Source organism: Silene latifolia, chromosome 6, assembly GCF_048544455.1.
Source record: "Silene latifolia isolate original U9 population chromosome 6, ASM4854445v1, whole genome shotgun sequence".
Classification (NCBI taxonomy): domain Eukaryota; kingdom Viridiplantae; phylum Streptophyta; class Magnoliopsida; order Caryophyllales; family Caryophyllaceae; genus Silene; species Silene latifolia.
In genome coordinates this window covers 10,657,001-10,676,289 of record NC_133531.1, presented here as the reverse complement: position 1 = coordinate 10,676,289, position 19,289 = coordinate 10,657,001, and the positions used below count along the sequence as shown (strand labels likewise).

At 30.9% G+C, this 19,289-nt stretch overlaps 1 protein-coding gene across 2 annotated transcripts in view; it reads left to right on the top strand.

The window, feature by feature from the left end:
• Nucleotides 1-4,838: 4,838 nt before the first annotated feature.
• The window catches only part of LOC141586299 (MADS-box protein AGL24-like), a 28,379-nt gene continuing 13,928 nt past the window's right edge, over nt 4,839-19,289 (top strand). For both annotated transcript variants that reach the window (XM_074407483.1, XM_074407482.1), the window contains exons 1-4: nt 4,839-5,084; nt 5,578-5,768; nt 18,434-18,515; nt 18,914-18,978. In XM_074407483.1, coding sequence (XP_074263584.1) covers nt 5,587-5,768; nt 18,434-18,515; nt 18,914-18,978 — 329 coding nt within the window. In that variant the 5' untranslated portion in view covers nt 4,839-5,084; nt 5,578-5,586. The remainder of the gene's footprint in view (nt 5,085-5,577; nt 5,769-18,433; nt 18,516-18,913; nt 18,979-19,289) is intronic.

The following is a 19,289-nucleotide window of genomic DNA, read 5'->3' as shown; positions in this document are numbered from 1 at the left end:
GATCGAGTATGAGACTTACTCGATCGAGTAAGTCGGTTATTGGGTAATGTTTGACGGGTTTTGTTAATAATACGGATTAATATATATATAATACTCCGTTATCTTTCCTAAACACTTTTCATAAACCTAATTCAAAAAAAGAGAGATTGCAAACTACGTTGCTCGATTCATTCGCATTATTGACAAATCCCGGAGCTAGAGAAGTCGGATTTCGTTGTTCTTGATATCATAGTGATCCTTGCGTCAAATGTAAGTTCTACGTACCGTTTTTATAGTTTTTGGTTGACTTTGGTTAAACCATAATTTGGGGATTGGGGGGTTTTATGATTATATTGTTGTGGTGGTGATTGTATGATTATGTGTATAGGAGGAGGATTCGTAGAAGAAAGGTTTTGAGACAGCTGCTAGATCGTCTGAATTGTGATTGCGTTCGAGGTAGGGTTTCCCTACTCGGTATTAATTACATGATTGTGGTGATTGTGCTGTAGTTAATAATTGTTGATTGTTTCAGACGGTTGTGATTTCATATTGTTGAATGTTTCAGACGGTTTTTGAGGTTGTATTGTGATTACTGTTTCTCTGTCTGTGTTCTTCGGGGTGCATCCCTGGCTGAGTGGGGTCACTTGCGGGAGTGGCTTCACGCCCTTGATTCGCCTCCTGTGGAACCCGCCATAGGAGGGATGTGCAAATTAATGAACATGGGTTTATCGCTCGTTGGAGATGAGCGGGGCTTAGGTGGGAACGGTTGCGGTCCCCCACTGGCGGTGTGTAGTCAGTTGTGTGGAGATTATTGATGGAGATTGGGGATTGTTGTGTTGACTGAGTTGTTTAGCAGTTGTTTCATGTTTGTTCTATATCGTGTAATTAGTGCTGACTCCGTTATTTGTTTTGTAAAATTGTGGTGATCCATTCGGGGATGGTGAGCAGTTGTTGAACATGTTTGATATGACGCTTTTGGGCTAGCTGAGATGAGTTATCACATGGATTAGAGGAGTCTTCCGCTGTGTCAGACGATGTCTTTAGTTTTCAGTTTTGGCTAGTAAACATTTGGTTTTGGACTTTGTATTTGATTTATCAGTTAAAACGTCAATCTTATTTGGTATGAAAACTATCTAATTTTCTCTATTATATCGCTTAAGCATGTTACCAAGCTATAATATTTAATGTCTTTGTAAATTATTATCTAAATTACCGCGCATTTGCGCGGGATCTACACTAGTTAACTATCAATCAAACGCATATAAGTTTGCGACGTAAATTTAGCGTAAGTCAAATTAAAAGTAGCGCAAAAATACAATTACAAAATTATAATAAGCAGTTTACATGTCTATATCATAGACGAAACAAAGGAAGGCAAAGTACTAACCCGCTACAAGTTTGAAAGAGGGATCCGGCACGATTCAAGCTAAGACAACGACTATAGAACTGAAAATATGTGGAAACATCAGAATAGCGGTACCTTATTTTGTTTCCAGGAGTCCATATCCAACGGAATTCGAAATTATTGGACTCAATTGTACGCTGATTCTGTCCGGAATTTGTGGCACAACAACAAATTGAAGCGAATTAACTATCAATCGATTTGAATATAGAACAGATGAAAGATTGGGGGATAATGTTGCGACTTGATAGTGACTAATAGTGATTTCGCTATCGGACAGAGGTATACAAAGAGGTTGAAGATTAAGGGTCGTTTTTTGTACTGTTTTTTGAAATATAATAACCGTGATTCTGATGAATTTGACAACCGAACCATTATAATTAGTATGCACTCAATACGGGCATTCAATTGGATTTATCGGTTGAACTGAGGAGGAAGATGAAGGAACTGAGGAAGATTGTTTTTCTATCTTTGTTAAGGCGGTTGATTTTTTAATTTTCTGACTTTCCTTAAGTGGTAGGAAACATGTAGTGGCAGTTGACGTGGAAAACACGTGGGAAGTCGAAGTCCAGGTGGCTTTTTCCAATCCTACGTGGATTTGTCCGCTGATTGGCGTTTATTAGCCATTTTAGAGGAGGCTTTTAAATATTTATAGATTATATATACCAAAGTGATTATGTGTGAGAAGCAATAAGACATACAATTAATAGACTATACCACCAGTTGCATGGTCTAGAAACCGAGCTCTGTACTAAGGTTTTCGAGTTTTGTTTTAATGAATCTGAGATATACGGTAAAGTTTCTAAACTCACACACTTTAACATAAAAAAAAATAAACTTTTAAAAAACTCAGAAAAATTACACATGAACTCGGATAAATGTATAGTAGTTGTTATACAACTGGAGGTATATATAATACTATTTGTTATAAGACATAAGATAAGACACCAATTAGAACAAATAATTTACACTAAATTTTATGAGTCATTTTACTTTGGATCAGTTCAAACTATTTTATCCATTGGAGAGAGGTAGAAATAATTAGAATTAAATATTAATAAAGTATATAGTGGGGTTTGGTGAGTGGAAAGAGGTAGGAGTATAATATTAATAAAAACTTTCTCAAAAAGGAAAGGGGAAGAAAACCTGAATAATCCGTTTTAGGAAACAGGGAAGAAAATAGTGGATAGGAGGGAGTATTACATTAGTTAGAACTATCCATCTTAGATTATTCTTAGGGAACCCAAGACATAAACATAAACTCACCCGCATATGAACGAACATATATATGTAGAAGAGTCTGATTTTCATTTTGATGATAAAACTTCAGCCCTGTTCTTTTTTATTTATGTTTTCTGAACTTTTATGGATTAAATATAAAAGATGTTAACTTTTTTTAAACTAAATTTATAAGATCTAAACTGAATTATATGAGATGAACTTTTCTGAAATGAAGTTATAAGATCTGGACTGAACTTATAGGAGTTATACCTGTAAGAAAATGGGTATGAATTGAACTGAACTTTAAATTCTAAACAGTTTTGAAATGAACTTATATAATTTGAATTGAATTTGTAAAATCTGAACTTTAAATGACCGAATTTATAAAATCTGAACTAAATTTAAAAAGAGCGACTTTAAATAAAAACATATGACTTTCATGAGCTAACGAGTTTTTATGAATTTTATAAGAAAGGAAAAAAATGTAAAATCATATAAGTTGGTCACTTGGCTTTGTAAATTAAATTACTATACTATAAAAGCTAAAATATTTAAAGCTTTTTTATTGGTTCCTAATTTTTAGGGAGGAAAAAACTTATCATTTGGTAGAAACCCACATTCATTTTGGATTATTTAATTACTCTCTCTCTCTCTGATCTCTCATCCCACTTTTCAAAATTTCAATCTTCTTATATTAAAATATTTTAATTTACATCAAATCATATACTAAAACATAGTACATGAATAAAAAAAGGGAAATGTGACATACTTATTTAAGTGCTAAATAAAAAGATAAAAAAATAAAGTACAAATTAATAAATAATAAACCAAATTAAATAATAATTACATCTTCAAAAAAATTTGCCCTCTTGGAGACCTGATCAAATAAAATATAGAAAATCACATACTTTCGTAATTTATTTTAAAAAATTTAATATTATGAATACAATAAAATATTAATTTGCAAAATGAAATTAATATTTTGAACATAGTAAAAAAAAATAGATATGTAAAATTACTAAATGAAAATAATTAAAAACTAAAAAATCATTAGATCTATGAAATTAACTACAAATAAGAAAATGAAAAATTTGAGCATTATACTATTACAACTTAATGGAATATTGGATTTATTAGATATGACCATTAGTTGATAGGTAACATTTTATGAGTGGATACATTTTATCATAAAGTTTTTTTTATTTTTTATGTGTATTTTCATTACTCTTTATGTTGAATACAAGTGACTATTAATATCTTTTCTTTATTTCGCTCTATTTAAATGGAAAATTTTCCGATATACGTCAAATAAAACATGAGGTCGGAATAACTTTGACTCTAATATTTTGTTATATATGACTTTGAAATTTATATATTTCGTAGCCCTCTTTTTACGCGTCCACATTTAATTGATTGATTATCAAAAACATAATATAAATTATATATGTACGTTTCGTATGTCATAATCTAAAAATCAATCCGTGATTTTTTTCGCACGGGATTAAAACTAGTAATCTAGAAACTCGGATATTCCTTCTTAAGGTAGCTTAAGTGTGTGTTTGACCTAACTTAAAATCACTTTTTGGCCAAACACAACATTTTTTAAAAGTTAATCAAAAAAATTCCAAAAGCTAAAAATTCATATAACTCATTTTTCAGGAGCAGGGCCAAACATGCTATATATTTTTCCACTTTTAAAATATGATTATCATCTACCTTACTCTTCTAAAATAATACAGTAGAATTGATTAATTAATTTCTTTTAAGATGAATGAATAACAATCCACTTAGATACATTTTGTGTGACGAAATATTAGTCCTGATAAACGGATCAATTATATTGGGTTGAGTTCAAATCGACTCAATTTGAATTTTTAATATTTCAAATTGGGCCGGTTATTTTGGGTTATTTCGAGTCTGCTATTTATCATTTCCAACAATGAACATTCAGGACCGAAAATGTCTTAGTCTAGTGGTTAAGAGTCTTAAGACGGAAGTACCCTGGACAATAGGTCTCGGTTCGATTCCCTCTCCCTTCTATTATAAAGCGACTATGTGTCTATGTACGCGTTTCGTTAAACCAAAATAAAACAATAAACATTCGGCCCGATCATATACAGTCGGGTCAATTCAAATTCAGTCAAGTGTGGTTCAAACTCTCTTAATGTTCAACCTAATTTTTTCTCCTTAGAAAAAAGGTGATATTGAGCAAGTTGGTTGGATCTGACTATCGGAGCGCCACATAATCTGCATTCCAAATCCATTTAAAATGAACAGTACACACCACAGTATTTACCTTACAAAATATCTATACTTTGAAACAAGGATTTTTTTTATTTTTATTTTTTTAAAAAAACTTTCTTTCTCCATGCTTTAAATAGTACTTAAAATAAGCTGTCACTTGTTTGATGTTCAGTTTGCAGGGCCAGTAGCCTTCCAGCATTACCTTCTCTCTCTCTGTTTTCTTTCTTCTCTAAAAAGGGTATGTTTGATACTACTTCTACAAGAATTGCAAACCAAATCTCAGTAAAAAAAACTTACTGTTTATAGTTATTTTCTCCTGGTCTTTTTTAGTATGTTCATTCTTTACTATTATTGGGTTCTTCTATGATTTTCTGTGTTTCTGATCTAGGGTTTCTGTGTTCTTTTTGCTAATTTTAGTATTACTACTATATGTGTAAAAAAAAAGTATTCTTTTAATATTCATATTTGTATCATGATATCATTATAGATCTAGAAATAGCATTTTTCAATGTATTCTTAAATATTTTGTAGAGAGGATAAAATGTCAGGAATAAATTATATCGGGTATATATATATTAAAATCTTGGAAAATTAAAAAATACATTTATGTATATCTCATTAATTTTTGTTAGTATAATTCTAACGTATATTGAACAAACGTATGAAAATGAAATAAACGGAAAGAGATATACAAGTGGATTGATTGATTAATTGAGGGGTAAAAATGGCAGGAAAAATCAATGGCAAGGGAAAAGATAAAGATAAGGAAGATAGACAATATAACAGCAAGGCAAGTAACATTCTCAAAAAGAAGAAGAGGGATTATTAAGAAAGCTGAAGAACTTGGTGTTCTTTGTGATGCCGATCTTGCCCTTATCATCTTTTCTTCTACTGGCAAGGTCTTTGACTATTCCAGCTGCAGGTATTTTTTTAATTTATTATTTTATATGTTGAAATTATTTAATTATTTCATATTTGGAGTATTGCTGCCGACTGCCGTCTCTCTTAATTTATTTTGTATATAAAAAACATAATAATACTCCTATTAATATATTCATGAGTTGAATATCATTATTATAACTTGCATTGTTGTACAGATTATTTCATGAATAAATTACAAGAGCATAGGGTTTTTGTTTGGTGATGACATCAAAATAATTTTATTTAATTTGAATCATTTCTCTTAATAACTTCTGGTTGGCTTAATTGTTTCTTTCGGTAAAAGACGGTTCATTTGTATTTCGTATAAGAATCACTCTTTTATTGATAGCAATAAATGAATATTTTTTTTTATAAATGAAGATGTCTCACAGTTGTGTTGTTTCGATTTTTTTTTTTTTCAAAAATGATGGATGGAATAATGTTTTTTTTTTAATTAATATCAATTAGGAAATTAAATCTATAGCAAGCATTGTTTTGAGAAAAATCATCTAATATATAGTCCATGTAAATTTGAGACAATGGAGTGATACTCTAGATCTTTTTTGGAGCGCAAATTCTTATTTCAAACGGACTATTTTTCGTCTAAAATAAGATGGATTAAATGTATAGTCATTTTATGATGAAATGCTACTATTTTCTTTTAAAATGTTACCATTATTTTCAGGGTAAAAAGTGACAATTTCAGTTATAACATTTTATATTAAATAATAACATTCTATTAAAAAATGGTGATATTTGACCTGTCTTATTTCAAATCATTTGAAGTAAGACTTATTGTCTTTGGACCCTTCTTAATTTATAGGATACTTTAAAAAATATTTACTACCTTTAATGGGTATTGCACTGAACAAAATTAATGCTATTTGTTGGTCTACAAGTGGATAATGTTGGAGATTATTTTGTGTATGTAAATGTTTGAGAAATTTTTGAAAAGAGAAGACCTATAGTATTGTTCATTTATGAGTAAGATTTGCACATAAACTAAAGATTATTTATGAGTAAATTATTGATTACTCTCACCAACATTTTACTTTTTTTCACTTTCTCTCACACTATTTTTTTTTTAAAATTACACCCATATTATTTGCTCGGGTCAAAATTTGCACCCAACACGATTTTCAGGTGAATTTTTTTATAAACTAACTATTTTACCCCTACGATTTTTCATATACTTGACCCAGTTCATCCTTTCAACCTTATTTTCCGACAAATTTCTCCCTCAATTTCTCCCTTAATTTCCCCCAAATTTTGATTTCTTGTTGATTGAAGGTTACTAAATTAAAAGATTGTTCATCAATCATCTAATTAGTGTCAATTGAAAAAAATATTAAACAAAGAAAAATACTATTGAGTGTAAAATTGAATAAATTGCATATATTGGAAGAAAACAAAACAATGTGGAATAATTTACCTTGATTATGAGCTATTGAAATCAAATTGGGAATAGATTTTTTAGAGGGAGATGAGAGAGAATCAAAATATGTTCGATTATAACATAAAGAAGACGGAAAAAGGGGGAAATAACATAAGCTTAACAAAAGAAGACATAAGGGAAAAATCATCAAAAAATTTAGTGTTTTAACCATAAAATTTGAATTTTGACGGAAAGAGGGCCTAAAAGTGATTTTGGATGCATATTTTGATCTAAGCAAATAATATGGTTGTAATTTAAAAAAAAAAAAAAAAATAACGTGAGAGTAGGTGAAAAAAGTGAAATGTTCGTGGAATAATCGATAATTTACTCATTATAATGATATGTGGATAAAAATATACCACTTTTTTATATGTAAATTTTTTATTTTCATATTTCGAGATACACACTTTTTTCTTCTAAATTTCTTAAAATATATGAGTCCTATAAAAAGACGAAGGTAAAAATTGTGTTTATGATAAAAATACGAGTAGGTCATTAAGTAATCAGGTCATTATGTAATCATCTCAAAAAAAAAGTCCATTTATTATAGTTTGTAAGTGGAGAATGTTGGATAAGAGTTAATTGACATTTGGTTTCATATATTTAGGTGTCCGATGCCAACCAAACAAGTTTGGGCAATTCAACTGAATTAATTCATGTGTTTTGAAAAGTCATGGGAAATTAATTTCCGTATGACAATCAAACGATGTCTATTAATAGTGTTTATTTCAAAGTGGGTTTAACACATAAATTAATGGAGTACTACATTTGCCTGTAAATAGCTACAATATCCCATCTTAAAGCGGCGGGTTTAAAACAAGGAATTAATTCCTGTATGACAATCAAACGAAAAATAATGTCTTAAACAAGAATCTGTGAAGCTTCTAGAGTCTAGACCAATCTATGTTTGTTGAAAGGCACGTTGCCAAGTCATTAAGTGCGTAATTTATCTGATGACAAACTTCGGGGGAAGTAAAAGATGAGACACATCGTGAGATTACTGTTTGCAAGTACAATTACTGTGGCTCCCTAAATATACAAGTTGGTCATCCAAGATTAAGCAACACCACAAATTCTTATGAAAGTAATATATGGTTGAATTATTAATTCATCTCACATCTAGTTTAATAAATAGTAAATTTTTCTTGTGACGGGTATATTAAGTATCACTCACATAAGTAAATAAGATAAAAATAAAAGTGCCTAGGAAAATAAATATAATTTGCATGTCTTTATCTATCCAAATGAATTTTATTTGTCAAATATTGCCCATTATAAATGAAAATTTGTGATTAAAAAATTAAGATGTATATCACCGAAGGTTGTTATCCACCGTTTCCTTCCAACCTTCTCACAGTCGATTACTCGATGTTTAACACGTTGTCATTGGATTTTAGTAATAGTAGACCTGGCAAATAGGTCGGGTCGTGTCGTGTTCGTGTTCGTGTCAATATTAAACGGGTCACCACTACCCCAACCCTAATCCGACCCAATTACATAAACAGGTCATTTGTCTCAACCCTAACCTGATCCATTTAATTTTTCTATAATCCAACCCAACCTGTTTAACCCATTTATCTTTAAGCATGTCATTTTTAACCCACTTAACCCGTTTAACCCTATAAACTAATACAATAAACTACGTTTTATAACCCTATTATCCCAAAAATGATAAATAAAAATGCTAATTTTAAGTTGTTTTGTTGAATCATTGACTCAAGCTAAATATATTATCACAATTTTAAATAAATGCATTATTCGTGTCGGGTTTGTGTCAAAAGACATCAACCCTATCCCGACCCATTTAAGTTTCATGTCGTGTCGTGTCAACTCAATTACTTAAATGGGTCACAACGTCTTGACCCTAACCCGCTAACTTCGTGTTGAGTTTGTGTCGTGTTTTCAGGTCGTGTCAATGATTGCCGCCTCTAAGTAATAGCACCGGTTGGACATATTGGAATGGAATGGAATAGATTTGATCTATTCCATTGTTTGGTTGGGTGATTTGGAATGGAGTTAGATACCCAATGGATTCTAACTCCACCCTAACCCCTTGGAATCCCATACTCACCCTCCTCCTTTGGATTCAAACTCCATTCCCTCTTTCTATAATTTATGATGAACCAAACATGATTAGACAAGTATGGATTTAGAACTCCATACCACCATGCTATCAAACTCCATTCCATTCCGACTTGTTGAACCAAACGACCCCTTAGTGTGTAAGAACGCTTATGTTGTACTCTCTAAAAGAAATGGTTATACGAAGTAGAATTCATACATACTTTTTTTTTTGGCAGTCGGAAAAAAAGAGTTTTACATTGCGGCGGTATGGCTAACTAAACCATACCAATAAACAACAACATAAAACACTAAAGAACTATTAAAAACATAAACGAAAACAACTAGGTAAATGCATTGGCTCGCAACATCTTGATGATGGCAAAAGACGGATGTCTGATCACGGACTTCAATCTCAACATCCCTAGCAATCTTTTTTGGGCAAGCTGCGCTGCCCCAAGGAAAGTATCCATCTTTTCTTGTCATAATAGATGAAACTTCGGAGAAATACCTGCAACAAAACCCGGCAACGAGTCTCGGAGATTCATCTCCTTGGCTGTGATAAACTTCCTCGGGAAACCAACGAGCCCCCATAAAATCAACTTCATCATTACTCGTCTTGATCGAACTAGCTTCAGAAAAATACCTACAACAAGACCCCCTAAAGCGTCTTGGAGATTCATCTCCTAGGCTGTAGTACACGTCATCTGGGTTCCAGCGAGCCCCCCTGACCCAACGAGAGAGAACAAAGTGCACTTACGCCCCAAAAACGTAGAAAGAAAAGGCGGATAACAGACCATGAAAATCTGTCTCCAGAGGAGAGTAAACTCCTACACTTTGAAACACAACCCCCGTTGACGAGAAACTCGTAGCCAAGAAAAGCGAGTAAATTGGTTGGAACTAAAGGAGAAAACCACAGAAACTTTCCCCTCACCAAATCCATCTCTATATATCTCAGAGAAAATGGTTCAACAGAGACCCAATGCACTCTACCAGTCGTCCTACTTGACCCGTGGATAAGAGGACAGGAAACCCCAAACCACGAGTAATTTATTATAAGAAAAAACGGAATTAGAACAAACAGAAGATAATCTAACCCTGGCTTAATCATGCGTGAAAAAAGGAACCCACCGCATCCGACCCGACCCAACAACACAGCCAAACCACCCGACCCCACCAAACCCCACACCCCTCCATCGAGAAACCCCAACCGTGACCGGAAACAATTGACCAAAACCCTGACCAACGAAGCGGACCCAACAGACACCAAAACACCAACAACAACCCCCGACACCAAACAAGACTCCCATAAAGACACGAAAGAAACCCAGAAAAGGGGGCCAACGAGTGGCGGAGAAGACCGAGGGGAAATGGACACCAACAAAGCCCAAACCCCACCACCACGACACAAAACCCAAACAAGATGAGCTATACTCATCGACACCAACCGACAAAACGACAAGGAAGATTGATTTCTACCAGGGGTGGGGGAAGGGGCGAGGGGACGGGGGACTCCCCTGGGTTCCATGTATAGCTTTCAATGACAGGACAGAGAATCGAAGGAGCGGGAAGAGCAGAAGAACAAACCGGGAACATCAGGAGCCATCGTTCACCGTCAAGAGGGACAAAAAACGAGGTCTGTCGGAGGGAACGAAATCTGAGACGAGGTGCGATGATTCGCCGGAGATAGGCCTTGAGACGACCCCATCTCCGGCGAAGGGGTAAGGGGGGAAGGCTGTGCTTGGTCAGAGGAGGCGGCGGAGCAAAATTAGGTTTTTTTGTTGTTTGGTTGTTTTGGGAAAGTAAGAGAGACAGGCAGTTAGAGAGAAAATTTCGTCCGCCCGCCCCCTACTAAACAAATGAAATAGTTGATAGAATTCATACATACAAAATCCCTAATAGTTGCCATATTCTTTTTTAAACACTTGGAGTCTTGGACCATGTTTGGTGAAAATATATATTTTTTTGTTTTAGTATATATATAAGGCTTATTTGATTAATTAATATATTATTTCGAGTATTTGATAAATAAAAAATATATTGAAACAATATATATTTTGATCCACCATTTTCTATATAGAAGTCTTGTAAAAGCATGTGATTGGTCCTTGATTTTAGAATTAAATACAAAAAACTACTACCCCACTACCCCCACCACTTATGAAAGACACGTCTTTTATTTCAAGTTTAAATATGAGAATTTCATGAGAAAACATTAGCAACAAAGTTTTAAATTTTTTATATGAAATATTTTAAAAAAAATTAACATGGTAACTCTAAATATTCGGAAAATTATGAGTGTACATGAATTGAAAAATATATAATTTTTTAAAAATAAATTCAATTAGATATAACATAACAATAGTATTATATAATTATAACTTTAATTTAAAAAAATACCAAGTGCATTTGTATTAGCGAATTCGTGCATTTTTTTACACGGGTCTAATTCTAATTTTACAAATAGATGAAATAATCTACTAAGCTAGGGTCTTCGTTTGGTTCAAAAAGGTGGAATGAAATGGATTAAATGTCATTCCATATAGTTATGGTCTTATGGATTTGGGATCCCATACCTCTCTATACTTGTTTGGTTTGATCATCTTTTCTACTTTAGGAGAAAATGGAGTAGGAAACTTAGGAGGAGTGTAAGGTATGAGATTCTTGGAGATTGGATTGGAGTTAAATACCTAGCGATTCTAAATACATTACAAAACAAGCAAATCAAACATTAGACCATGCCCAAACAAGGTTGGAGGTTGGTCCAACTGGGTCGTGACCTTGTTGGACCATGTTTACATAATTAAGTAGTATTAGGATGGTAATTTGGTGACTTTGAATAACTCAGGGTCAATTGATGACTTTGAGTTCAGACATTGGTGACCCAACACATGTCATCCTCTCATTTGTTCTTCAAAAATGAAAAGGGCGGTTTTATAATGAAAGACGAGGTATTTGTATAGATCATAATAAAATAAATTGTTTGAAGTAATTAACGATTGCAAGACTATATGTTGATGTATTTAAACTTTGACTATTCGATTGGATATAACCGATTAACCGTCTATCAAAGTAATTGTTTTTTTTTACCTTTTTTTATATATTTAATACTCATTTAAAATTAATTTTTATTTATTATCCGATAACTTTTTTAATATTAAGATATTAACAAAATTAAATATACAAAATTAACTTATTTATAATTTGTTAGTAATAATTGAATAAATTAGAGAGATATTTTGGTGGGGTGGTAAATGTGGTAAATGATTGGAAATATTAGAAAGGGGAAAATGATTGAGGTCGTGACCTTCTGCTTGTAAAGGTGAAAGTGAGTCAAGATTAATAAAGTGTGATTAACATGAAAAATATTGGTAACTCGATTAACGCGGCCTTCTACTTGGGAATAGTCTTAAAATAAGCCAAATCCTTTCCAAAACAAGGCAATCAAATACTCCCTCCTATTCAAGATAAACCTCCTATTTTCATTTAAAATCTATTCACAATAACTTCCCTATTTCCTTTTTTGGTAAGTGTTTGTGTGGTCCAAATTTAATTGTATGGTGGGGTAGTATATTTGTGTGGTTCAAATTTATTTATATGGTGGGGTAGTGTGTTTTCTTAATTTTTGTGTCAAAATGAAATGGGAGGTTTATTGTGAATAGGAGGGAGTATTAAAATAAGCCAAATCACTTCCAAATTTTCAATCCAACCTTCCCAACAATGTTGATTACTCCCTCCATTCAACTCCACTTTGCAGGTTTCTATTTTGCACACTATTCACAAGTGGACATTCAACTTTAATTTTCTCTCGATACATAAGTTAAAATATATTCACGTGGGATCTTATTTGATTCGTTTTTAAGATTACATTAAAAATATCTAACTTTTATAATTTTTGCAAATATGTAGCTAAAGATATTTACCGCCTAAAAGTCGCGTTGGCAAACGTGATAAAGCAAACATGTAAAGTAGAGTTGAATGGAGGGAGTACTAAACAACTTTAACATATCTATTGATTAAAATATACGACAATTCCATCAATGAATGAGATGGGTTAATATTTGTAACATGTTTAACAATCTGTTTAGATTAATAATAATCGGTCGAAATCAAACACGACCTCAATTATGTAACACAAATTCTCATTTAAGACGAAAATTTTCGTCTTAAGTTTACGACGGGTTAAATACTTAACTACTTGTATAAATAGGAGTCATATGACAAATATCTTATTATTTCCTAAACATTTTATTTTTGTCTTGTTTAAAGTATTTGACCCGTTTTAACCTCTCGGATATAAAAAGACTAGTTGATTATGTAAACATAGAAAGTACTATGCTATTCATAGAACACGCCTTTCGCCGGAATTAAATATGTGTTCTTGATTGATTGCAACCCTAGAAACGCTTTGGCCGTCAATTTTAAATACAACTCTAAAAAGTATGAATGACATGCACTACATAGGAAACAATAAATGAATGCGAAGCATGTATACTGCTTATCGTCTTAATGTCATTATTTTATTAAGCTCCGATCCGCAATCAGAATTCGGAAATATAATAAAACAAATAAAAAGCATCGCATTCCCTAGACCAATATGAAATATACCCATTTTCTCTCTTAAAATAGGTATAATTAGTTTTTTTTTTTTGGTCTAAACCATCCGGTAATCCGAACCACATTGGACCGACTAATCCGGATTTCGGGGCGTGTCCAAGGATTACGGTATTTAAACCCCTCCCAATCGCAGTTGTGGGGGATCGATCCGCAGACCTCCCTACCAAGCGCAGCCCCATGCTACCACTGCGCCAACCAACGATTGGTAAAATAGGTATAATTAGTGACGTAGCTGCATATTGGCTAGTGGATCTTGAGATCACTTCACAGCTTTCAACATTTTTATTAAAATTGACTCCACACTTTGAATATTTTAGTCTACACCACTTGTAGAACTGTCTTAGGATTAAAATGGATTTAAATAACATCTTACATAAGAGAGATGAGACACATCAGTATAATTGGTCCTTAATCGGCCGTCTTCGACGAATCTCGGTCGTATCGGTAGAGTGAAAATCGCTACAACTCAACCAATACGATAAAGGTAGGCTAAACAATCAATTTTGAAGAAGTACAACTTTTTTTAAGCCCAAAAGATAATTTTGAGAGACAGATTCTAGCTTTTACTTCTATTTTAAAGATTTTTAATGTATAAACTAGTTTGTGGCCCATGAAATTCACGAGATGTATTGTTTTGAGTGTGATGTTTCTAATGTTTTTAGTAATTGAAATTTTATAAAATATCAAAACATATAGTAAGCTTACCTTATGAATAAGTCACCATTGATTGCGTATTAAGATTACGGGCATTTACATGTTAACATAAAGATCAAAGTCGATAAATTAAATAAGCCAAAGTAGGTGAATATTGTTATTTTTTCGAAGGTAAATGATGAAAAAAAAACAAATACCAAAATAAAATATACATTTGAAAAAAAAGAAAAAAAAAACTATTAGTCATTCACGTTGATGTCGTTAATCTTCTAGTTAGTCTCCAATATATAGTTATTTAAGCTATCCTCGTATTTTACTTCTCCATATAGTTTTCTTTTTCCAACGAATCGACCCTACAATAAAAAAAGTAACTCGGTAATTAGTCTGAATTAACCAACAAAATAGTGAAATTTGTTTTATGTAATATTATCGTTGTTAACTTAAGTTTTGTCTTAAATAGTGAAAGAAAAAGGGAATGAGAATGAAATCGTAGAGATGTAACTATATTACCTTTGAATATCTCAACACCACAAATCTTGATAGCTCCTAAAACAAACACAAACGATGAAATTGAAAATGTGATGAACATTTCATAACCCAATGGAACTTACATAAAAAGTAAATAAATTAGTTAATAAATTTAAAACCTTAATAATAGAATGATAGGAAAGTTTAGGGATACAATTAGTTCTACTGACGATAGAGATAAGAAAAATTTTGGCTTATAAATTTTGTCTTTCATCAAAAATATATAAAGAATTGAGGATGCGTTTTATGACTTTTGAGCATCCTTTTTTCATTACTATCAAAATTAATATATGTATAAATATGACTCAAGGTTCAGACTTTTGAGCATCATTTTTCATTATTATGAAATTTAATATAAACATTAATAAGGAATAAAAAGAAATTTAATGTATAAGTTTTGCTTGATTATTATTATTATTATAATTTTTTTTTACAAGATCCACTTTACATGAGATTGATTTAAGATATTGTCTTATTATGTAATTAAAATATGACATGTAAATGATGATAGTTAGTTTTGTTTGCCTTTTAATTAGACTTATATATTTTATATCTAGATTATTGAGTTATAAGATTCTTCTCATTATTATGAAATTTAATATAGACATAAATATGGAACAAAGGAGAAATGGACTGTAAAAGATTTGTTTTATTATTATTCTTATTTTTTTTTTACAAAATTCACTTTGCATAAGAGTGATTTAGAAATTATCTTATGAAATTTAAAATATGACATTCAGATATATAATGGTAGATAGTTTGGCTTACTTTTTAATTATGGATTATAGTTTTATAAATTCAATTATTATTCCATGCATGTAAAAAATGAATAAGAATTAATGGGGTGTGAAAATGTCTTGTGAAATGAAATTGAATGTTTGAAGCTACCCTTTTAATTAGATAGTATAGATTTCATGCAATGTTATTGATAATTTAGTATGTCATATTCCTGCAATTTAAATACAAACACAAAAACAATAACTAAATAATATTCTTACTATTAATAAATTTAAAACATAATAAGAATAAAAAGCGAAAGAATTCATTTAATTATCTATGTATGCATACTTTACCTACCAAATTTTTGAATAAAAATGAAAATTAGGAATATTATAGTAGTTATATAGGAAACTTTTTGTTATTAATTATGAATTAATTTCAACAATTTATTCGAGGAAGAGGAACGATTTTGTGAATTAAAAGGGACATAAAAAAATTATGATAACTACAAATTATAATGATGGTGAGAGAAAACCAAAAAACCATACTATTAAATAAAAGAAATTAAAGGTTAAATAAATAAGTAGATTAATAACCAAATTTATGAGAGGAAAATAAAGAGTTTGTATTAGTTTATTTTTTGTGTTTGCAATTAATATTTTTTTAATTCTTTTGTACTTATAAGCATGTGACAGTTTTAAAGATAACTTTTTAATACATAATCTAGACTTTTATAATATTGTAGAAATAAATAATCAAGTAATCAATATAGATGAATTAGTATTTACCAATGAAAAATTGACATGTGGACTAAATTAAAATATTTTAAGTAGCCTTTTAACTATATTGTATAGATCTAAACTTTTATAATATTGTAGAAATAAATAATCAAGTAATCAATATAGATGAATTAGTATTTACCAATGAAAAATTGACATGTGGACTAAATTAAAATATTTTAAGTAGCCTTTTAACTATATTGTATAGATACAATTTTTTGTTTTCAACTTCATTTATTCTTCTTCGTTCTTAATTTCATGTATTCGGTTTTTTTATTTCGAATACATATAGTACTACTCCATATGAAATATCTCGAAATTATTAACTTATAGTTAATGCGTATTTTTTTTTATTGTAGTTTTTTTTAGTTAATTAAGTTTAAAGCTAATGGAATATGGATGAATTTTTAAAGGAAATAAGTGAATTAAATTAATGCAATATAATAATAAATTGATAATCCATGGCATATTAGTTTGCCAAGTCACATTGTTATTGCGTACGTGACTTTTTTTCATCTCATGTGGCATTGTCTACGTGACTTTTTTAGGCTAGCCTTTTAATAATGTTTTATAGATGACAAATTGTATGTTGTAAACATGTAAAAAAAATACTAGTAGTAATTAATTCATATTTTTTCATTCTCTACAAAGCGAGACCCATCTTGATATACTATTAAACAAAAAATTTTCAGATTTCATTTGCTTACGTAGTCTTGTTGAGAAGTTTTTTTTTTTTTTTAAAAAAATGTTAAGCCCAACAACAATAGTTTTATCAAGAAATAGCTTATTCAAAAACTCATTTCTAAAAGCAAAAAATTTTTCTTAAAGCGAAACCAAACATGCTCAAAATTCAACCGGGATTTTTAACCATGGTCCCTAAATCTTTAGTTTTTCTATCATCTATTCTGTATAACCGTTTAAATTTATTTAAGACAAATATTTCCGTATTAAATACTTTCTCCGTCCCAGTCAATTGTTGTCCTTTAGTTTTGTCACAAAGACCAAGAAAAGAGAAAATGGTCAATTACTAAATGACAAGTAGAATAAATTGAGTGTGAATGATCAAATTGTTCATCAAGTTCATTCTTAAAATAGAAATGACAACAATTGATTAACAAACCACAATATAAAAAAGAACAACAAATGATCGGGATAAAGGGAGTAAGAATCTATAGGAAATAAAATATCGATTCGAGCATTTAATCAAACCCTCAATTCACCATTAAAACTAAACCTCATTAGCTTAAACCATCCATTAAACTTATCTTTTTGGGAATTTCTTTTCAAGTTCCATCCTATCATATGATGGAGACATGCATGTGAACTTAGATTTCATTCTAAGGGCATATACGATGTTTTTCATTAGTCAATTGTATGACGATATGCGCATTAATCTTGTTAAAGTAGATGGAAAAATATGAACTTGTGGCCATTTATACATGGAATCATCGACCTTACACGCAAGGAAGTGCGGCCTAGTGGAATTGTGGAACCCATATAATCATTCAAATATCTATGTACTAGATTCTTTAATCATATTTTATGAATTTTCATACTTTGTCACATTAGTTGATCAACCCATATGATAATTTTTTTTAGTTTTCCTCACTATGTTTCTAAATAAAAAATTTACGAGTATACGGAGTAGAATTTAATATCGGTGTGATAAGATAATGTTACATACTCATATACGGAGTACAATGTCGATATGAGTATATATCCAAATGACGTAATTTGATCTTAACATGTTTGATTGTTCGATATAATTTTCTAAGTATGTATTAAAACGACTTCCTAGATTTCTTAGTATAATGACGTAGTGTTTGAGTGTTGGAAATATACTAATTAATCATTTGCTTCTTAATTATGAAGAATGAAGGATATCCTTACGCGTTACAAAATGCATTATTCGAAGAAGGAGACGAGGCAAGAACAAACCTTCCTCGAGTTAAAGGTATTTTTGTGAACTTGCTATAGTAGAATAGATTATGACAACTATTGTATTAATCAAATAAATTCAAAGTCAACTGGTTGAAGGTCTCTGTGATGATTAGGTCGATCTCTTGACCGTGTTATTATAAAATCGTTTTATATAGAAATTTGATTAATCCAAGGAATTTTGCTAAAATAACCGAGTTAAATTAAATAGAAATTTGATTATGGCAACTATTGTATTAATCAAATAAATTCAAAGTCAAATGGTTGAAGGTCTCTGTGATGATTAGGTCGATCTCTTGACCGTGTTATTATAAAATCGTTTTATATAGAAATTTGATTAATCTTCCGAGTTAAATTAAATAATGACTACGAATCATGTTTGTATGATAACCTGAGTTAGTTGAATCAAAACAGGAGCAAGAGGATAGCAACCTCGGTCGACTGAGAAAAGAGGCTCTGGACAAAAACAAGGAGCTTAGGTAGGGATAATCCGAAACCACTTATAATGAAACTTTCCCGTCTTAATTATTTTTTACCATATTTATTCTTTGTGAAAGTATTTTAATTAAAGGTAAACAAATAATTGAGATGAGGAATATATTAATTAGTAAAATTGATATATATTTATTTCCTACCATTTATCAGATTATTTACATTTGCTTTTGGTGCGAATAATTAGGACTTTATATGCATGTGAGTGAGTACTTTTGTTGTTTTAGCTATTCATTTAGATCCAAAAAGAAAATATAAAGAACCTCTTAAACATAAAAAAAAACATAAAAAACCTAGT